This window comes from Empidonax traillii, unplaced genomic scaffold, assembly GCF_003031625.1.
Source record: "Empidonax traillii isolate 1590-97213 ecotype Southwest subspecies unplaced genomic scaffold, ASM303162v1 scaffold237:size1322474, whole genome shotgun sequence".
Classification (NCBI taxonomy): Eukaryota; Metazoa; Chordata; class Aves; order Passeriformes; family Tyrannidae; genus Empidonax; species Empidonax traillii.
Genome location: NW_020955430.1, coordinates 254,138 through 277,103, shown reverse-complemented (window position 1 = coordinate 277,103; position 22,966 = coordinate 254,138). Strand labels below are relative to the sequence as shown.

Genomic DNA, 22,966 nt, shown 5'->3' with positions numbered 1-22,966 from the left:
TCCCGGTGACATCCCGCGGGCAGCCGGGACACACCGCGCACACCTGCGGACACACGGACAGCACACCGGACACACCGCAGGGGGGGCAGGGGGAGGGGGGGGGCTGGTTCACAGCACACCGAGAGAGTGACAGCACAGCGCACAGCGGGGGCACACAGCGGTGCCGGGGACAGCCACCCCTCCGCAGATCCGACACACGCACAACACCCCTCGGGAGCAGGCTCGGTGTCCCCGCTGTCCGCACGGGCGCTGCCCCCACCGCGGGCCGAGCCCGGGCCCCGCCGGAGGCGGCACTGCCGGCACAGCGACCGCAGAGGAAACTTTGACAACAGCCGGTTCCCGCCGCGGGCCAGCGGCAGCAGCAGCCGCCCCCAGATTGCAGCTCCGCCGGGGCCGCCCCGAGGCCGGGGGGCCGCGCTCGGCCCGGCTCGGCCCGAGGGGCTCCCGCCGCCTCCCCTGCCCGGCGCCGCGGGGAGCGCAGGCCCCGCCGCCCCCCGTGCCGCCCTCCCGGCGGCCCCGGCCCCGCTCACCTGTCCAGGGTCTCCGTGCTGGGCTGCCGCGACCCCGCGCCCGCCGCCGCCGCCGCGCCCCCCGCCCGCACGGCTCGCCGGCTCCCGCCGCCGCCCTCCACCGCCGGCCCGGCCGCCGCCGCCGCCCGCTCCATGGCCCCGGGATGGCGGGCGGGCTCCCGGCCCTGCCCGGCGCTCCGGTCCGGCCCCGCCGCCTCAGCCCGGCCCGGTGGGGCCCCGGCGGCGCCGAGCGCTGTCACCTGGCGGAGCCGCTTTCCCAGAGGCCCTCGCGCCGCGAGGGAGGGCGGGCGGCGGGGCCGGGCCGGGCCGAGGGAGGGCAGGGCCGGGGTGAGGTGGGATGGAGGGGATGGGATGGGATGGGATGAACACCCCCGCCCGCCGCCCCTCCGGCCCCCGCACGGACACACGGGCTCACGGACGGCGCGCCAGTAAAAGGGCTGTCGGAGGCAGAGGGTTCGACACTGACATCTTTATTTTCCCCGCCCCGCACGTACACGGCAGACAGAGGATGTTCACTCCTCTCCCCCCGCCCCAACGCCGCCCGACACGCAGGGCCCGGCTCCGGAGGGGTCCCGCACTATCCAGGGAGGGCGGGCGACATGGTCACCGAGGAAGCAGTAGTACAGAGGAGATCCTGCTCTGTTATAAAACACGTCTTCTCATGCACGACAGGATGCTTGCTGTGAGACAACTCAAGGCAGAGGTTAACAATACGTCAGGAGGTAGCACACAAGTCATGTCTTGGGTACAGCCATAAGAGTGATGCTGGGAGGGGGAGGTAAGGCATGAGCAAATAAACAAGGCATTCGACAAACAACCTTTCTAATTAAGTAACTGAAGCCCTGCACATAAACTAGGTTATTTCCTCAGGTCCATGGAATTAAGAATACATTAAAAAAAAAGAAAAAAAAGTAGCATTCCAAGACAGGCATTTCTTATGGGATACTGGGCATTCATTGCTGGTGATGCTGACATCCCAGCTCTGCTTTTTCACCCCTCCTGGAAAAGGCACTCGGCACCTGGAACTCTCTTCTTCACCACCTCAGCAGCTTCCCCAGGTGTGTTCCTGGCAGGGAGCTGTTCCTGCAGCGTGCACAGGGCAGAAGGTGCCGCACAGACACAGCCTGTGTGCAGAACAACAGCCCAGATCACCCCGTTACAGGGAAAGCAGAGAGTTGTTAACACTGACCGCTTTGTCTGCCTACATTCACAAGTAGTATCTTCCACAATGTATTGGATTAAAACCACCGTTATATTGATGTAAAAACAGAATTAAAACAAGTATCTTAACTGCTGGCTTGAGAAAAATCCAAGCCCACACAGAGCCTTGTTAGGGAGCTTCAAAGATAAATTCGGCTGAACAGTAACATGAAAAATGGTATATATGTAATGAAGTAAGTGCAAAAAGATCCTTTCCATTATATTACACTTTCCCAAATGCAATAGGTTACCATGTAGTGTTTAAACACTAAAAGCTATTAGATTTTCAGAAATTCTTCACACCACTCAGAGATGTCACCATTATGTTCAACTCAAATACAGAAACGTTAAATATTCTAATAAAAATAGCGCCTTTTTTTTTTTAATAAACCAAGAGTAAGTAGAAGGCAAATATACCAGAGTATGCATAGCTTTTAAAATGAGAAGTACATCATGAACAATTGAGTATCCTCCTTCATTTACCTGAAGGTAAATTGTAATGCATCTTTTTACCTCATCAAGTCAAGATTTTGGGACAACATTATTATTTTGTATACACATACTGGAGAACACAGACGGGAGAGTGAAATTTAGAGGACAAAATAAGTCATATAATCCTGTGTATTTAGAACACACATGTTGTATGCTCTGAACGTCCCTGAAAAATATAGTGCAACTCAGTGCATATAATGAATTAAATCAAGAGGCGGCATACTTTTATTCCTTTGAAAAAATAGTTTTAAAAATATTCAATGTCCTCTAAACTTTGACTTATTTTATGGAACTATAGCTTTAAATTTAGTTTTCATATGCAAAATATTTACACTTCATAAACTTGCAGAACTTCTAATAAACTATATTATATATACTTACACAAAACAATTTATATATAATCCTATTATATCTTGCAGATCAAAACTCACCACATGTACAATAATTTACAATGACAGAAGCCTCAAGCATCAAAATATCTCCTTTAAAATAACAGTATTAGAGTCCTCTACAGATTCTGAACTGCAGTATTTCCTGGATTGCCTGAACATCATTAAACTTAAGAGAATATGCAAAATTTTAATTAAATATCACGAGCAAAGTTTGTGCTGTCATAAGAAATGCTTGCAGCTATTTAAAAAAATACCTGAAATGAACAAATTAAAGGTTTACAAAAAGCTTGTGAAAGGAAGGCTTGAAACTAGAGCTCACAGGAAGGTTCAACATAAGTGCACTCACTATATGCAAATCTTGGATACCAAAGCCCCTTAAATACTTAAGACTAAAATTTGCTGCACAGAAGTTAAATTAAACAGTAAACTATAAATGTACAAGTTTTCAAAATTATTTATAACAGAATTTTTGCCTACTTTGGTATAAAAGCTCCTTTAAATAGGCACATTAACAAGACAAACAGAAGCTTTAATACTATGGCTATTGCTGGATATTTAACTAATGACTCTGTAGGTCTGTTTTTAATTATATATACTGTCTTTAGAAACATTTTATTCTGCAATAATCCAAAGAACTAATACTGCCCACAGTGATAATTTGCAATATACTTTAGATCTGAAAAAATAGCCAAAACAGGACTTCTCAGAATCCAGTATAACTGGCATTTGTTTTTCTTTTTTAAAATAAAATCAATTTACAATAAAAAAGGGTTTTTTTTAGTTTTGATATCTACTGAGCTATTTGAACTTTTTAATTAGAAGCATAGCAGTGAAATGCCTTCCATATTTCTATTTCAAAAAGGAAAATTTGGAATTCTCTAGTAACCAGAAAGTTTCAGCACTTCTCTCTGAAATCTTACAACAGAAGTTATTTTTACCTCATGGACTCGCATGTATTCCTAACAGGAATACACACATACTTAATTTTACACCATGTGAATATTCCTATTGACATTAATGTGTTTATTCACGACATGTATTCAAGACTGAGCATGAACTTCCTTATAGGAGCATGACCTACAGTGTAATAAATTAAAGCATTCTTATGAAAACAACAAATCAATTTAATTTCAATTGTACCAGACTTTCCAAAGTAACTCTTAAAAAGCCCTCCGTAACTATGAGTTGATCGATAATGTTCCCGGTCCACAGGTTCTGAAAGGCACGTAATCAAAGAGCTGGTTTTGTCTGAAGTCCTCCTCAAATCAAGACAGTCTAAAATACTTTGTGTTAGGACAGTCTAACGTAAGGCATTAGAATATTCCTCCTTTGCTATAGATCTATGTGAAGCACCACTTGCTATTACAGCACAGAAAGAATCCAACATTTTCTTCAGAAATGCGTTTGTACGTGCGACATCATTTGTGAGGGAGATGTTGATGAGGCTGATGAATTGGGTATCTTAGAATTATTTGTGATCTGCAGCTCTTCAAGCCTCCTGATATAATCGTCACGTAACGCAAGGAGCTCCAGGTAACGCTGCTCCACGGGGTTGGGCTGCTAGAAAGAGATCCATGTTAGTCTTACCACTTCAGTCCAACTACTTCTACACAGTCAGGCTGCTGGAGCATCCGTGGTTCCCTAGCACATGTGGCAGGTTCCAGCTAAACAGAAATACTCGTTTCTGTGACCCAAGAGCCCACTGCCTTTCAGCTGTCTCCCCCAAAGAAAATCTTTGCACAGAAGAGTTTGTCCTAAGGCAGTAAAATCAGCCTCCTCTTCCTGGAGCATATGGATTTTATTTTCTTGTTATCTAACACTGTGTGCAAAGTAGCTATTCATATTGTCCAAAGCTTGCTTCTTGACTTATTAAAAGGTTTTAGATTGAAAAGGCAGATATCTCACCATCTTCCCTAAAAACCAGCATTTAGCCAGATTATCGAGATTATGAAGACATGAAATCCGTGTCTTCAGATTAAATAACTTCTCTCACTGATGAGATTTACTTGAGTTTTTAATAGTAAATTTGCAACTTAGTGTAAATAAACAAGTGAATTAGTGAATTCTGTAAGTAAACAAAGGTAATAAAAAAAATTTATTCAGCCAATTCAGCTGCTTAAGTGAAGATGAAGCATAAATTTCATGAGCAGAAAAATCTCCTTGCATTTTGTATATAAAAAATGGTGAAAATTAGGGACCAGCAGTAGCAGCATGGAATGTTATCACATGGGTTTGCATTTTTACTAAGAAACTCCTGCCAAAACCCTCTCCTGAATAACGGCAAAACGCATTTTTAAGTTGATCTACAACTAATTTGCATGTCTCAATCTCTCACTTTCTAAAATAATCTTTGGATTCACCTTTTGCAAAACACCCTCGTCTCTCACAGTAAGCGGAAAAAAATCTTTAAAACAAGAACTTCAAATTAAAAAAGGCAATGTACTTGTAAAAAGCCACAGCAAACTGCCTGGCTTCCCTGCAGCCTCTAAAGTGGTGTAAATAATGCAGGAGATCGGTTGCAGGAAAGGAAGTACATTGCTTCAAAACTCCTGACTCATTCCAGGGGATGAAGACTGCTTCTGTCAAAGAAATTGTTCCTCTATCTTCTCCTACTCAAACCTCCACAACTTCTTAAGTAGAGACAAGTAAGCCTCTGGGCACTACCTTTATCTGCCACATTGCTGAGATTTCTAGCAAGACTGTAACAAACATCCAGTGTCCATATACTAAACATTAAAAGCACAGAACTGAACTATGTATAACTTGATAAAAGCTTTTCTGGGCTTCCAATCTGAGCCACTTGTATAAATTTTCAATAACAGCCTTCCTTCACTACGTAAGTAACGTTGGGTCATCAGTTAAATAAAAAAAATTACATCTTACCATCAATAGAAGCCATCAATACAGATAGTTTTGAAAGAGAAAGGACTGAATAGGTAATTTAATTTCTAAAGAACTTCATACCCTCTCTCAGAAAAAGGAGAAAGACTAAGCAAGTGCAACTAAGCACGTTTGTGATGCTAATGCCCTCACTCTTCAGGGATCAGCAAGCCCTATTTCTAAGCATTGTCATTCAGCATTTAGTAGCACCAAACGCCCTTAAAAAATGTTCCCGCAGCCTGGTCTCCAAGAAAAGGGGCTAGAAAGAAGTGGAGGATGACTTGCTACTAAACAGTGAAATAAGATCAGTGTTCTGAGAAGAGCCGAGTTCAAACAAGAGAGAACTGAGTAATTACTTTTACCTTTTTTCTCCATCTTTACAAATATAACATTAAATCCCCAAACAGATTACAGATATTATCCTACAAGTCAGTTATAACTCAAAATCTTTCATATTTCCAAAGTCTAAAAGCATTTTTTTGTACATTTTAAAGGATTTACTTACTTGTTGCCGAATTCTTGGGTTCCACCTGATGTAGTAATTGACCCAGAGCTCTAAATGACGCATACTGGCTACTGGATAGAGTGCTCGGTTTAGCTCTTTACTATAAAAAGGATTGGTGTATTTAGATTTTTCACTGTTTATCAAAGACCATAACGATAACGTTTTCTCAGTCACTTTCTAAAATGAAATTGAAATAAGAACAGTAAATATTTGCAAAAAAAAATCAGGAAATCCATCACAGAAGCTATGGTTACATTGTAAAATTAATACACTTTTGGTTTACTTAGAAGCATAAGTTACTGTATTAGAAAGATTCCAAAATCAGTGCTTGACAAGTATTTCAGTGACTGCATACAACTACTGTACAAGAAGAATAAAGCCAAGGACTACAACCAAATATTTTTGTAATTACCTAGGCTCAAGACAACAATGCAATTAAACAAGCAGTGGTTTTACTAACCTCTTTTTCTCTGACAGACTCGCTGTTATACAAGAAAGTGCCAAACCGGCAGCTGTACAAGTGATCCAGGATTGTAATCAGGAACTGCTCATTGAATTCAAAGGCTGTAGGAAACTAAACCCAGAAAAGACAAATTCGTTCTTTACATGGAAAAAGCAGAGAGATATGCATGTGCCCTGGTTTAAAGGCTAAAAGTAGAGTTTAGAAGCCTGGATACATCTACAAATAATTTTTAAGGTAATACTTTCAGGTACTTCATAGCAGACAAAGTGTTCAGATGGCACAAGGTATTCAACTTTCTCAAACTAGCCACTGAAAGGAACTCTTCTCAAAATGCTGTAACTGCCTTTAATTTATAAAAATAATAAAAAGACAGATACAATTTTATATTTTATATCTATAGTGCACTCTTACAGTGCAGCACCATACAGGACAATAAAGGTTTACATCTTAATCCTTGGCCCTAAACAGACCAAGTTTGCTGCTTTGTCTCATTACTTATTGAACATACATTTCAATCACAGCACTCAGAAGCTCCAAAGCTTCCTTTTCAAGCTTTGACAAAACCACACGTCCCTGCAGTTCAAGGGAGAGCTTCACAAAATGGTGACATGAAACAACAGACTCCATTAAGCCAGTTGGATGCAATTCCTGTAAAAGCATTTTGCTGGGTACAAAACATCCCTCAGTCTGTTTCCAAGAATTGTCCAGGACACATCAGCCGTGTCTGCACAGCCAATGCCATGCCAAGCAACATAACTATAGCTTGTATATCACTTTCAGAAACAGGGTAGAGAGATGGCACAGTTTAAAAGTAAATACACTCTTTTTGACTTCAGGTCAGAGCAGAGGGGTACAGTCCTCTTCAAATACTTTTTTTAAAAACAAAGATCTATGGTTTTGATTCAGGTAATAGTGTGAAGAGATTACTGAAGAATAACACAACATACCTGTTTAGACATTTGCCACACACAATCAATAAACTGGAGGAAGATGGGTGATCTGTCTGCATCAGCGTGATTTTTATCACCATGGCCTATTCTCTGAAATGAAGCAACACAGCCGCCTGTTAACCAAAACAGGCATTTTATGGCAACAGACATTATTTCTTCTTTTGCACTAGAACATTCTAGAACATTGTAACAGAGCAGCCCAGTCTCACAATTTACAAATCAGTTACTGCACTATGGAGGAGAGATTCAGATATAGAGAAATACTGCAAAGTTGTTCCAAACATGTCTGAAAAAAATTCCAAAGGGATAACTGGTCCTGTTACAAAAACCTGTTAGTTACTGGACAAGCAGAACTCTTGAAGCATCCACTGCTTAGCAAATAATCAAAACATATTTTGAACTATATTTACACAGCAAGTCTGTCAAAAGCCAAGTTACATACTTTGTCTTCTTTTGTATTTTAAGCCACTGGAGAACCCAGATCAAACTACCCACACAGAATTCCCTCTTACCCCTCCACACTTGAACCTCAAGTAGTCAGCAAACATAAGCGAGCTCAAAGAAACGTTCTTGACACAAAGTTAACACAGATTTTTAAAGTCTGGGAGGAGCCTAAAGTAACAATCAAAGGAATTCCTCCCACAGACAGAAAAAAATTTACATTTGGTAAAAGCTGTTTAGTTCCTTTTAGCCTCTGATAGCTGAGAACAGGTAAGATTCAGGGGAAAGAGATTCAATTAACTCCACAATTCTGTTGGACTGTACTTGCCTGGAGGAGACAGGCAAGTCTTAATATGTTGAACTAAGATGTTGTCTATCTGCCTGTGAGATCACAAGCCTAATGTCTTAAGGACGCGAAAAATCATAAAACCCAGACACTACTCTGTACAGTGGCTTGCAAGATAGTTTAAAATAATAGAACTGAATGTCAGGAAATAGAGGGGGATGAGAGATTGCAGCTGAACTCAGTCAGCGGTAGCAAATTAATCGAAAAGCACTATAGAGAAGACAAACAAATTGGCCTCCTTGCACTTCAGTTTTCATGGTCTGAAATGCTTGCTATCTTTTAACAGTCATATATATGTGTTCAGTAAGGAGTAAAAGTCTGTCTACTTTCACAACTTTCACAGATCAAAAACTGCCACAGCCTACAAGCACACAAAAATGAAGGGATTCATGCCGAGTAGCTATACATGAATTTCCAAGTGACTAAGACACTCTTGCAAATGTAAAATGGGCATGAAACACATACATAGGTGTTTCTTGATTTTTTTTCCCCCCCAGACTGCCTAATTTCCCAATTTTGGCAATATTAAGTAACATGTTTTGAATATTCAATTAGGGACAAAATATCCATGCAAGTAACTTCTACTGAAGGTGTGGAAACTTCTTACTGGGAATTACAAGGTTCAGCATCAACAACTAACACTGTTGTAATGTTTACAGGAACAGCATGTTCTGTTTCTCCAGGTTGCTCATACAGGTTTCCTGGTTAAATTCAAATTCGGTAAAAGTTCCACTAATGCTTTGAAAAGTTTTCTAACACAAACGGTATAAACAGGTGGATATTAAGAACTTGCTATGGCCAATTTCTACTTAACCTTCTAAGCATACAGAAGACAACTGAAAAGAACAAGAGCCAGCATTACTGGTGACGGCCTCTTGAGAGGTATTATGACAAAGTTTAGAGCATTTTGGGAAGCAGCATTCAAAATATCACAACATGCATTGGCCAGACTCATTCATCTGCTTCTTGTGACATTAAAACAGTCCAAAGGGAGAGTGACCGAGAACCTCGTGTCCCAACTTCCTCTGATCTTTGGCAGAAAAGTTTCAGAGGATGTAATTTTTCTGCCTTCTTATTTTCTTTGCTCAATAACCACAGCAAGCCTAGCAATTCTGTGGTTTTGAAAAAAATGTAAAGCACAAAATACGAGTTTTCAGAGAAAGAACAGCAAGAAAAAACACTGACCAAACTGGTCCAAAACCAAAAGCTCTGCTCAGTTGAACTAGAAACGTTTTAAATCCACATTCCAAAAAAGTGAAATGAATTATCAAACCTTTACACAAAACAAGCAGCTCAACATTGAAACCTTTCTAGAAATTCCGCACCGCGCGGTCCTCTCGATTATCTTTTACATTCTTACCGACGCAAACTTGTGTCCAAAGCTTATCCACTCCTTTTGCACCAGGACTTCAAAGCCTTCGATGGTTCTGTAGTAGCTGTCCAGCATCAGCATGGCCAGGGACGTGAGCTGTGCCGTGCGGTCCCAGCCGTCGCTGCAGTGAACCAGCACCGAGCTCCGGCCCGATGACACCTTGTCCGCCACCTGAATGGCCCCTGTCAGGACAAGCTGGCAGGGAGGGACACACACCAAAGCAACACACATTGATTTCTGCTAAAATGAGAGTGCTACGCTGATTTATTTGTATCTCCAGCGCCTAAATTAATAGTGTTTCCCTTTAAAGGCCTTAAAAGTGCGGTGCAGTTAATTGGAAAAGAATCTTCTAGGAGATCAAGAAAATTTCTTGTATAAAAATAGAGAAACAGATTGGTTCCCTAATCCCTTAGTAAGATCAAATTCATCTCACAGCAAATTCTTAAAAAACGGGGCAGAAAAGAGTAACCTTGATAAACCAAAGAACATAAGCTGCTTTTTTAAAGAAAGGAAGGATTTACCATAGGATATACTCTCTAAAAATTTTGTATTATTTCATTTGGCTTCTTTCTTTGAACTAAATTACTGAATTATCTCACTTGTTGGAAAAAGGAACTTGTACCCTTCTAATATGCTTATTTTCCAAATATTAAATTAAATTGAAAATTTTATTAAATAGGATTCATTACATAATACTCTAAATACTTTCACACAGCTGTACTTGAAGCAAAAGACTCAAAGGTCAGCTAGTAAGAACATCAGTGAATTACCAGTTAAAGTATTTTACTTGTGCTATGAGATGGAAATTACAAAATTTACAACTAAATTTACAAGACTCATTTACAAATTCATAATTCACAAAATAAAGTCACATACATACTGACAACTAAAGTATTTACTAATCTTTCAGAATGACAGTTTTCTGTAGTCCTGTATTGCTACAAACCAAAATCAATCAGTTTCCACACACCTAAAGATAATTAGACTAAGAATTCGTTCCTCTATTAAAGACATTTAACTTCAGGCAGACAAACAGTGAATACTGTTGCTTAGTAATGATATCTCATAATACACTCTCAGATTAGTTGGCAAGAAAGTCAACACTCACTGGTTCTGGTTTTTTTGGTCCAAGTAGTTTGATGAGTTCCGTACCAGGACTGTCTCAAAGCTCAGCAAAGAAAGCAAGTCTGATATGACAGATCTGGACAAACATTCTTCAATCAAGGAAAAGTTACCTTTATATGTTCTAACCAGTGGGTAGATTCCAGACTTGACAACCAGTGTGATTCTTCCACGTTGGGATAAACAATGTCCTTCAGCTTCTTCAAAGATTCCCGCATGACGTGAATATTGTGAATGTCCAAGAAGAAAAGTTCTGCATTGGGATACGCATCCTCACCTTCATATCCTCCCCCAGTCGCCTACAAACAGCAGATCTGAAATTACCTTTAGTCATATGCACACTGTTACAGCAGCCTTTCAACAGACTGAGAAGGGAATGAATGTTATTTATACTTTATTTTGTAGTTGGGCAGTATATAATTTCAGTTGCTTGTTTAAAACAGCAGTCTTGGAGATAAGCTTTGGAGGGGCAAATGCTGGAAATGAATACTTGGGGGCTTTCCTTTGTCCAGAAGGATAAAGTGTATAAAGTATAGCACATGGTTAGAAAGACACTCAAGGTGCTCCAGCCAGCACAGTTCTTTTCAAAACCTCAAGGAATCAATGCTAAAGGGCAAAATTAATTATTTTAGACTAGCACTGAAAGGCTGTTTGTACTGTTGGACCCAGAAACGTTTGAAGAAGGTTGAACTAGCCAGGTAAGGGGCAGTGGGCCACCATCACCTCAGCCAGGACTCAACTGCTTTGGGAATAAAAAGGTATTTGTACCTGTCTCTTACTTTTGGGACCCATGGTGGAAACAGCTTTTCCTTGACCAACAGACATTACAATGTGTGTTTTAACTGCCAAGTTATTTAACTACTTAAATTGAACTGATATTGAAACAGATAAAAATGATAAAATGTTAGGCCAAGTAAAATGAATTTTAAGAGTTCAGTTAGGAATCAGCTACCTTTAATGTAAAAATACAGACAGAATCTGTATCTCCTGAACATAAAAGTAAGTTAGTTATAACATTAAAGCTTACTTTAACTTTTCTAACACTAAATTTTATTGCTGAAGACTAAACATACATTTAGACCATTAAGAAATCAAAGAGCCAAATAAGTAAAAAGTCTGTTCTACTGCTGCTCTCTCACCACCACCACAGCAGAGGATGTGCCTGGTCACAAAAGGGAGTGGAAAAACCACACATATTTTAGGGCACAATGCCACTGATGAGACTTTCAATAGACAGAGTCATGAAATCATTTAGGCTGGAAAAGATCTTTAAGATTGACTCCAACCATTAAACCAGCACTGCCAAGTCCACCACTAAACCATGTCCCTAAATGCCACATCTTTTAAATACCTCCAGGAATGGTGATAGACCCACTTCCCTGGACAGCTTGTTCCAAGCTTTTTGTGAATAAATTTTTCCTAATATCAAATTTAAATCTCCCCTGGCACAACTTGAGGCCATTTCCTCTTGCCCTATCAATTGTTATTTGGGAGAAGAGACCAACCCCCATCTCACTACATCCTCCTTTCTGGTGATAAGGTCCCCCTGAGCCTCCTTTTCTCCAGCATAAACATCCCCAGCTCCCTCAGCCTCAGAGGGCTGCAAAATTGCACCACTTCCTGCAGGCAGCAAAAACATGCCATGAATAGGGATAAATAAATTTTGCCTTTATAAGCCATTCCAGCCACCAACTACACATCAGACAACAGCCTAAAGCATGGTAGAGCCTTTCCCCATGAGTACCACCTACACTGCTGTACAGCAGCACAGTGTCTCTATCTTGTGCTATCTCCTTTCTCAGCTGTGGTGTTATTCTCAGAGCTATCAGGCTCTGCACTGAAAGAAGAAATGTCTGTATTTTTCTCTTCCCTTTGGGTATTATGAAGTCCTGGTGAGGAATGATTGTAATTTTAGCTTTAGGGCTGCTGCAACTCCTATTGACTGTGTGGTCTTGACCTATGGACAAGGAACACAGGAATACATGACTTTTTCCAGTGCTGATCAACACTGACTTGCATGTTTTAGATTGCCCCTCAGACCCAGAAATGCACTCTGTTTCTTCCACTGCTCTAACTGAGCATTTCATATTTAGACATATCGGGACTTAACTAAAACACATGGGTGAAATACATGGAACTTAAAAAACCACTGAAAACTGTGCTTCATGCTTCAATACACATCTGTGTACCAAGCTTGTCCATAACACATTAACTTAATTTTTTTCCCCAGTTCTCACAGTGCAGAGTGGAGTCATGCCTGATTTCAGTCACAGTAAAGCGTGTCTGGAAATCCACATATGGTCCCGAAACCCTGCTTACTTTAGGCACTGATGTCCTTTCACAGCCTCAAGCCTCAGTATTTCATTATGTACATATGTATTTGACTATGTAAACTTATATACATTAAGATTATACTACTCTCCAAAACCTTCTCACAGAAAACGTCAAACTAAGTGTCCTCCCCACTCCCTTCAGAATTAAAAGTATCCGTTTACCTTGTTTGCCACTGCGTTGACATTGGGCCTGGCATCGTAGATGGTCAGTTTGGAGATCTGCCCGTTGGCCTCCCTGATGATATCAAGATACCTTTCATCATCTTTATTCCGCTTGCCACTCATTCCAACAAGGGGCTGACTGCAGCGCATAATTACAGCCTGAGTCTCAGGATGAATCCACGAGAGGACCTGGGCACGTGTCACACACACATCAGGAAAAAAAAGCATTTTGTAAAAAAATCTTGACTTAAAATTTAAAGCTACGTTCTCTAAAATAAGTAACATGAAAAAACACCTTTTATTTTGTCAAAATACAATCTCAAGGCATCTCACCTGCTTTTACTTTAGTCTTGTAAAATTTAATAATAATCTTCAAGAGTTCATTCTCTTACATATTTAATGCTTACTGAAATCATACTTACCGATTGTAATACTTTCCTACAAGTCTTAGGTGACACAAATAATTTTGAAAAGCAAACTAGAAACAAACACAGCAATATCTGCTGAAACTAAGAAACAATTCAGAAGAATGAACTCATTGTTGAAAGAGTGACTAAGATGCTCCGGTTCTACAAGAACAACTTTTCCCTTTTCTTTTTTTTTTTTTTTTGGGTAAGGAAGGGAAGTTAAACCTTTCTGCAGTATCTTGAATGTTTTCTGTTCTCTTTAAAGCACATTCTGTTCCTCAGCCCTCTTTACAAAGAGGAGGCACTGGAGCAAAGCACACGCTGCCTTTGTTGTTGTTCTGAGCCGGAGAGGACTTGCCACAAAAGAGAGACAGGGAACTGCCTGGGGAACAGATGCTGTGCCAGAGATTAAAGATAAGCAAGACACCCAAGAAGTAGGCAAAAAAAAAAAAAAACCAAACCAAATTCACTGGTGAAAAAATATAAAGAAAGAGCATTCTCACCCAGTCTGAAAGTTGTGGGTTACAGAGTAAAAGAACATCAGAGTTCAAAAAAATCCCCAAAACAATCCTCAGAAAGTGTTCAGCCCTGACAGACACTCTGAGCTGAACATCAGAAACGAGACCTGCCAGTGTGTGTGCAGGTGAGCATGATTGGCTATTTCCTGACAAGAATAAAATTACTATTTAAAATTACTATTTTAATAAAATTACTACTCCCAAGGAAATTACTCTCACTGTACAGGCATACCAAAAGCCCTGTCATGAATTTTGAGATGACAGGGATGACACAGCTAGGTTATAAGGACTATATGCACACTCTATACATTACACATATATATTCTATCCATGTTACATATTATACAGATATGTGTGTGTGTGTATATATATAGTAAATTTTCAATTATAGGCCTAGTCTGTCAGTAAATACCATATGTAATAAATATTTATCATATTGAGCTGTACATCTGTTTGAAACTGAGATTCAAGGCAGCTTTCCAATACTGGCTAAAAATACAGCACATCTTCCAAGTTTGCAAATGGAAATATTAGTTAAAACACATATTAGGACAGAAATTACTATTTTCTATAGTGCTGTAAAGAGCTGACACATAAAAATTCTCTTACCTCCAAGAATTTTCAATACAGAAATATACTTAAGTCAAATGGGTTTTTCTTAAATTGCACAAACTAAAAAAGCCCAAGAATTCACTACAGAAATTATGCATGAGGTCTTATTTTAGGACTGACCACTGGAACTGTGTTTAAATGCCATGTGGTTTGCTGACAGGATAACATTATGGGCATCCAACAATAGTCAACCAACCAGTGGCCCATCCTTCATTAAGAGAAGGGAAACTGCACTGCTGGCTGTTGTTACTACAAAAGTCAAGCTCAAACCAGTGAAGCTGGAATGGGTGATTGCTGTGGGGGAAAACGGAAGCGTGGCTTCAAGGAGTGAAAAACACCAGCCAATCAAAACTACTTCGCTGTAATAACCATTTCCAAGAAAAGTATCCTGTGTGTCACGTTCAGCAGAAAGTTGCTCGGGTTCCTGCTTAAAACGAGCTGCGCCACAAGGTAAATTCCATCCCATAACACTCACCGGGATTCTGTTTCGGGACCTAAAGGCAGCAACTTTCTTGAGATCCTCATCTGTTGCGTTGTATGGCACAACCAGGAGCGACGGGTACGTGTCACACAGCCCGTAATGTTCGTTGATGAAAGTCACTCGCCACCGTTCGTTGGGCAGTCCCTGAAACGCAACGCACAGTTCTGCAGCGCAGGTTTTGGCTGCACAAAATGGTAATTCTGCTCTTGAATTTTACATGGCGTTGCGGCCACATGGTGGCAACAACCCACCAATTTAACCTGACTGAAGCGCTGTTTCAAAACAATAGAAGAGAAAGAAGATTACAGGGACACACAAACCGGATCGCTGCAGATGGATCTGCAGCCTTAAAACAGCTGCTCTGCCATCTCATTCCCTCCTGTACACAGTTCTAGTCTTACAGTAAATTACAAAACAATGACTGAAACTAGGAGATGTATTTCTTTAACTGTGGGATCGAGGAAGGAAAATAACCTTCTCTCCTTCCTTAAAGCCCTGCCTTTCCACTTTCTCTGCTGTGGTCCTAAGCTGCTATTAACCTTTCTTCCCTGTAGCCTAATACTACCTTCAGGTTAAAAATAAGATTCAGGGGTAACTTTCTGATTGAGAAAGAGCAACTCCTAGTTGCAGTCTGCCCAGTAAGGCATTTCCAGGAAACTGAGAAATACTGATAAGCCCTCCACACACACAGCATGGGGTTTGTGTGGGTGTTTGTATTTTCACTTTTTTGGGTCTTAGACTTGAACCATAAATCAGGAAAAAACTGCAGGGGAATAAAAAATAAGGAAGTTCTTATTGTCTGCTGTTTAATCTTTTTAAATTTTGTATTTAAAGCAAAAAGTAAATTATCTAAAAGACATTTTAAAATTAAATATAACATCCTCTTTCATTGACATTTTTCCCAAATCCCTTAAAGAGCAAGGCAGAATACTGATAGACATTAATAATTTCTGTGAAGCAATGCTGTTTCTAAAACAAGCTGCTTTTTTCCCCCCTCTTTACTTCAGGAAGAAGGAGACCAAATCAAACCTATGTTTAAGACACTCTAGTTACATATTTGGCACATTCTCTCCACCCCCTGTAGCCTTAGCAGTGGCACATTGTAAGGGGCATCAATAACTTCCTTCAAAGAGCAAAGACTACCTTCCTGTGACATTCTGGGATTTTTTTAAAGGTTCCAGTGTTTTATTTCTTTAATTTTTTTGAAGTTGCATTTCTATTCTCTCCAATTCTCAGCTCCCCCCGCCCCAAAAAAAAAAAAGCTTGTAAGTGCAATGTACAAACAGTAATTCCTCTGTGCAAGTTGTCAGCTGTGAAAGCACCAGGCAAAGGCAACTTTAATTAAACTCACTTGTCTCCTGTATTCGGACATCGGGTTGTACACCATCCATCCGTTTTCAGAAAACTTCTCTTCATTTACGAAGGCAAAAAAAAGCTGCAAGAGGTAAGAGAAGCTGATTACACCAAACTTGGACTGGAATTGGCAAATATGAGGGCTCATCATCAGTTATACCCTAATCCCCCACCACGAGACAGGACTGACTGCTCCATGCCAGCCCCACTCTCTCCACTTAAATCTGGTACGTCCAAGACTGTAAAGCAAAGAGCAAGAAGTAACAGAAGATGTAGATCAGCTAATGAAATAATGAAAATATGGGAATAGTTAGGAGGTGACAAAAATAATAAAAGCTATAAAGCTTAAATGGTTGGATCTTTTTCACTGTCAGGAGGTTTAAATATTTTAGAATGGTTTGTTTACTGTATTTCACATTACCACCAAGTAAACTACCATCTTCTCACCGAAGTTCCTCCAACAGGCACAGCTGCAGTTGCTACACACAATACTAAATACTAAATTCAAAGTGTGAAAAGGTTGCAGTTGCTATTCATTGCCATTAGGAAGCAGCTGCCTTTCTGCATCCCCTCCCCAACCGATCCTCACTAAGAGAAATCCTATTTACCCTGAAACTCCATGAAAATTTAAAAGTTGCCACTGAAAATTATGTGGTTACCCTATCGACTTTTCTCTTGCTTTGTTGCTCACTCTCACAACTCATTTATACAACACAGCATCCTCACCCAGCATTCCAACAAGTTCCTCATACCTTTTAGCTTCCTCCTCCTTTCAACCAATTCCAAGTGGGCTGTATTACCTAACTAACCGGGTTTTTTTTCTTGGTTTGTTTTTACAGTTTATGATGACAGCAAAAAAAATGTTTATTTTAAGAATCTCCTTCACTGAGGAAACTGATTTTGGTGGCCTAAAAATTCTTCAGATGCCAAAAGGAGCATGAAAAAAATTGTTTAAAAAAAAAAAAAAATACAGTAGAGAATGTGTTGTCCTGAGCTAACTGAGCAACAGCAGCCAGAGAAGAAAGTACTCTAGAGCCCATTATAGTTCATCTGCAACAAAAGAGCTGAAAGTCTCCTAGCTATTGAAAAACATTACAAGAAGAAACTGAATGTTAAACCGAACATCCCATCTGCATAATTTTCACAGGTGCACACTGGAACTGAGTAGGAGTGCAGAAAACACAGCAAGCAAGAAAAAAATATGTGGTCTAAGGTGCCATGAATGATTATGCCTGCAGAGGGACAGAGGTAAAGCAACGCTTCACACGGGCACCACAGCCCCAGAGGGAGAGGTTTTAGATCTTATGAAAGCAACCCCTAATGGCTCCAGGCAATTCTGTTCAGCCCAAAAGATTACACTGGTTTAAACACCTCTAATCAAAACACAAAACTGAATCCCTCAAAAAATTAGGAGCTTTTTCCTCATGCATTTCAAATTAACAGGTATTTCAAAAGGATGTTAGTGCTCACACAAGATACTTTGTCTCACTGGTTTTAGAAACTGGAACTTTAAATTAAATCACTATTTCTGAGCAAGTGCACTCACTTGCAGGTTTGCAGAAGTAAACAGTGCATTCCTAGTTTTTGTTTTCTGAATATCTTCACCATTTTTAAAGGGGTAGACTTGCAGTGCAAGTAAACTTACAATTTTAATTTACAACTTAAAATTACAAATTCTTCTGTCTGAGTAAACTGGTATCAAGTGGTATGGAGGGAAAGATGAAGGGAAGGAAAGAGGCGGATATAAACCATACAGAAAAAATACTTAGAAGTACATGCAAGTATCAAAAGTTAAGCAGAAAAACTGAAAGTGGTTGTTTATTTGCAAACTAGAAATACAGCAAAACACAAATATCACTATTTCAAGCCGTAGATCCAACTGATTTGCTTAACTATTAATAAACAGCTACACACCAGAACCATCCCCTCCTCCCAAAGGAATTTGCCAGATCTCAAAGAGCAACTATGCTAAGAATTCACCAGGGAACCAGAGACAAAGGAGAATCTTAGAACAGTAGGAAAAAGAAACACTGGAATCCTAACAGATCACTTAAAAAAAGTCTCAAAGGCAGGAATAAGTTATTTATTTAAGTTCCCACTTACTGCAAGTTTCCTCATGAGACCTTAAAAATTACCCAGCTCAAGCCATGATAAGTAAAACACATGAGTTTATTACAGGGCACTGTGACAGCTGTTACGCAGAACAGTTCTTTATTGACAAGAAAAGTTGTTGCTCCTAACTAAAAACAAATGGGAGCTACAGTGCTCGTCACTCCCAAAAATATTCACAATACATCAAGTGGAAAACTGTATTTTGTTTCCACCTTTTAAAAACCAGGGTTAAATTTACTATGCATGAGGAGGGGAAGGATTGAATCTTTTCTGAAAGAACAATGTCCTACTGTGTACAGCGTGATTCATTCAAAACCTTTGGCTACAGCAGCTTCTGCTACAAAAGATTTCACTAGCACAGTCCACAACTATTTAGGTGGACAACTATGCTTCATCAGTTCTGTTGACATTCCAGGTAGTGCAAATTCTAACCTATATTGTTCAATAAAAAAAAAAAAAAAATTCACTGGTAGAATGGATGAACCAGCGAAACTCTGAAGTCTAATAATGACTGACAGAACTCTACAATAAATGAGAAGGTGTATGGAGCAAAATCTGGACTTAGATTTTTATGTGAGCATTCAGATACTCTGCTTATATTTATATTCAATTCATATATTTCTATTTAATTACAAACTACAGTTTGAGTGTAACAAGCAACCCATATTTATAACCATTTTAATATCAGGAATCACATACTTAAGATCTGTGCTTGAATTCAATTGTATTTTATGAGCTGTGTCAGTACAAGGCATATTTAGCCATATTTGGACATTACTTTTATTTGTTAGAAACAAAATGTGATAATGACCAATATGAATAATTTCTATTGAATAATGTTTTTCGTTGAATGGGATATTTTCTTACTCTAAATGCACCAATCTGACAAACCCCATTACAGCAAAGAAGTCAAGGTGGTAAATACATATTTAGATGCCAGAACAGTTAGTTATAGTTCAGGGCAAGTTTCACATCTGCACTAATGACCTACATATTTCCACTTTTGTCCTAAATAACCCAAGATTATGAATTAAATGCACTATGCTTGTAGGTGTATGTCTTGATTAACTTTGCTGAAGCTTTTACCTCACAGTGCACCCAATCTGAAGGCAATTCTACAGCACAGCAAGCAAATGGGACAGAAAGAAATTACAGGAAGAAAAAATTATGCCACTTACAATATAATACGCATAGGTTCTCTTATCACTTGATGTAAGATCTGAGAGGTGCTATCTTAGTCAAATTACACGGCTGAGCTTTTTGTGGATGCAGGTTCCTTCCTAGAAGAGCCCCTCATCCACACATACCTCTCATGGAGGGATGAGAGCAGGGAGGTCACTTCACTGCCCACAGGCATTTAGAACAGGCCAGCTGGGTGCGTATTTATATCCTTCAGAGTGTGGAGGGCAGAGGAAGGTCAGAGAAGGGAACTACATGACCAGCTACTGGAATCACATGTCCCCACAAAGCAGAAAAGCCTTGCCAGCCTCTCTCAGAGCATCACAGGTAAGCCTTTCAAATACCAGAATAAAAAAAAAAAGCTGGCCAGTTCTACACCTTCTTCACAGATCTTTCCTTCCCTTCCCAGCTATGGTACATCCCTGCTAAACCCTCCTTCTCCTCAAACAATACTTTAGGTACTCTGAGTCTCCACCCTGCCCACCACTCATTTCCTTCTTCCCTCCACACACAAAGTTCCATTCCTTCTCTCATTGTCAATCCTGCCTCTCCAACAAAAAGCTGTTCTCCACAACTCCTACTGCACTGAGTCTGTTTCCCCAGGAATTAAATCAACTGCAGCTTCAGATGTGTCCAGCTTTGGCAAAAATTATTGTAAATTAACCCCCCCCCCCCACTACACACAAAAGATATTCAGGTTCAGAACAATACTGCAGTAAAATAGAAATGTGTTTCAGTGAGAGTTTTTTTAGATCATGAACAGGTTTTTCTAAATCAAGATGTAATCAAAAAGCAGAACTGTCATTTGTACAGGTGTACCTGAGCCAACTACATTTGTATTTTTATCTCACATCATGGGTTCAAAGTAGGACAGTTTTCAGTTACTTCCAGTGTATTGATAACATCTGTTGTAAGTTTGATCGAGATTAATGCTACATGTCTGATGCCAGTCCATCAATGCCAATTAGTCTATCAACCAATTAAAAATCAGTTTCAAATTCTTTTCAGCTGCCATGGGAAACAAAGAAGAAATCAAGGAAAGCATTAAAGAGGTAAGAAATAATAATAATAAAAAAGGATAGTAAATTAGTACTTAGAACACTTACAGCATGCAAGGCTGGTGACTTTTCAATACGTGCAGTTGGCAAAAACAAGCAAGACTCATCATACATCAGTTAAGGTTTCTGCAAAAGCAAATTAAAGCCTCTGCACAGAATGGAGGTAGGGATTTCATTGCAGATCCACAGTCAAAAGCAAACAACTACTGCTTCACTTGAAGCAGAAGGCTACTAATTCACCTCAGAAAAAAAAGCCTTTAAATCTTGTAACATTTTTGGTAAACTACTTCTTATGCTTCACTGTACAAATAAGTGTTTACTTCCTTGCAGGTGCTAACCCACAATTTCAACACACTCAGTCTCTTTTTCAGGTCTCCTACAGACAAAGCATCTGTCTTCAACATTCAATTTATCCTTATCATTTTGTACACAAAAATAATTTGTGATACACTGGTTGCTCACAATACAACATAGCCCCGTGAGATAAAGGAGAAAGCAGATGCAGTCTGACAGTACAGTTTGGCAAGCAGTCTATTTACCAGTATAAATATTATATAAATATATAAATATCAGTATAAATACAGTAGTTAAATGTTTACTGTTTATGGAATCACAGTAGGTAAATACACGTTATACTTGTAAATGAATATATAACATATACACAATTTATTATTTTACCAATCTTTGTGTGTATTTAAAAATAAAGGTATCGTTATCCTTGCCTTTAATATGCCATTACTACAGCTCAACCAGATACATCTTACCTGTTCATCTAAAAACTAAAATCAGGCACTGCAGTGTTTCTGTAACTAACTTCTGATCATTTGAGGTCTAAGTCAGACAGCATGACTACCAGTGTCTCATCAAAACTGGCATTCCCACAGAGCTATCATGGTTAGAAATAAACACACAGCATGTAGATATTACAGTGGCAAATAATCTTACAAAAATGATGATGTGTAGTTTCAAGGTAAGCTCAGGAAGTGAAGCAGTTGCTACGCAGAAGCTTAACTAGAGAGATTAAATATATCTCATCTTTCGTGGTGGGGCCAGGAGGTTTGGCTATTTTGCTTTTATTTTTTCAAACTTTTTTAAAAACACTTTCAGCAACAATTTTCTTTCAATTAGTACAAGTCTGCAAATGGAACAGAGGATTAGGAACAGCAGCTGTTTGTTCCCTACCACCTGAGCTGTCAGTCAGATGAGCTATCAGATTTTACTTTATGTTACTGATTCAAGTCGATCTGAACCCAACTGAAACTGGAGACAAACAAGAATTAGCTTCTGGAAGTAAGCACAAAGGACAATGGTGAGGCACTGGGGAACAGTTGTGAACAGACTGATTTATTATAGGCTCTCAAACACTCCTGTTGGGATGGTGATAGAGGCCAATCCTGAAAACACTAAGTACACTCCACTCCATCTTTTGGGCTGTATTTACCATCCATTTGTGCAAGAATGGTACAGCACGAAGAAAAAAGAGGCATCTCTACAAGTTCCTGTTTAAGATCGGCTCTAAGGATATGGTTCCACTTCAGTCACATAGAAATCTGACATAAAGTATAAAAATACAGATAAAAATCAGGACAATAAAGGGTTTGGTATTAGAGGAATAATGAACCACATGGCTGGAAAGTAGAGAGAAGGAGACCAGAGAAAAGCAAGAGCTCAGCATTTGAGTAGCAGAGGGCCACTATCTTCACCCAGCTATCATGTGGAGCCACAGCACATTCTTGACAGAAGATCTCCCTGGCTACATGGCCAGAGTGTCAGAGTACACCCAAAGGGAAAGGCAGGCATTGCACAGCCCATTCAGATACACTGCCACATTCAGACAGTGAAACCTTGTTCTAAACCAGCCATTGAGAAGGGCAGTGCCATCATTCCTCTTCATTCACATCCACCCATAGATGTCCTGGCCCCACTCTCACGTAAGACAGGAAATATCTTAGCATAAAGCTTCCATTTTTATCTCTTTGTTTAACTTTAGTTCCTTTCAGTTCCCTATCTGGCTCATCATGCAGCCTCAAATTCATGCAAGAAAAACCACAGCAGGAA

General features: G+C 40.0%; 2 protein-coding genes across 15 annotated transcripts in view; both read right to left on the bottom strand.

The window, feature by feature from the left end:
- MTMR1 (myotubularin related protein 1) overlaps window positions 1-596 on the bottom strand; it is a 36,618-nt gene extending 36,022 nt beyond the window's left edge. For 2 of the 4 annotated variants that reach the window (XM_027888406.1, XM_027888407.1), the window contains exon 1: window positions 531-596. The gene's annotated coding sequence lies outside the window, so the exon portion shown is untranslated. The remainder of the gene's footprint in view (window positions 1-530) is intronic. The other 2 variants (XM_027888408.1, XM_027888409.1) reach the window with 1 other exon arrangement.
- A 392-nt stretch (window positions 597-988) lies between these two features.
- The window catches only part of MTM1 (myotubularin 1), a 36,492-nt gene continuing 14,514 nt past the window's right edge, over window positions 989-22,966 (bottom strand). For 9 of the 11 annotated variants that reach the window (XM_027888398.1, XM_027888399.1, XM_027888402.1 and 6 more), the window contains 9 exons: window positions 16,558-16,641; window positions 15,201-15,350; window positions 13,189-13,377; window positions 10,807-10,992; window positions 9,560-9,766; window positions 7,410-7,502; window positions 6,460-6,573; window positions 6,000-6,176; window positions 989-4,174 (listed from right to left, as the gene is read on the bottom strand). In XM_027888398.1, the coding sequence (XP_027744199.1) occupies window positions 4,007-4,174; window positions 6,000-6,176; window positions 6,460-6,573; window positions 7,410-7,502; window positions 9,560-9,766; window positions 10,807-10,992; window positions 13,189-13,377; window positions 15,201-15,350; window positions 16,558-16,641 (1,368 nt within the window). In that variant the 3' untranslated portion in view covers window positions 989-4,006. The other 2 variants (XM_027888395.1, XM_027888404.1) reach the window with 2 other exon arrangements.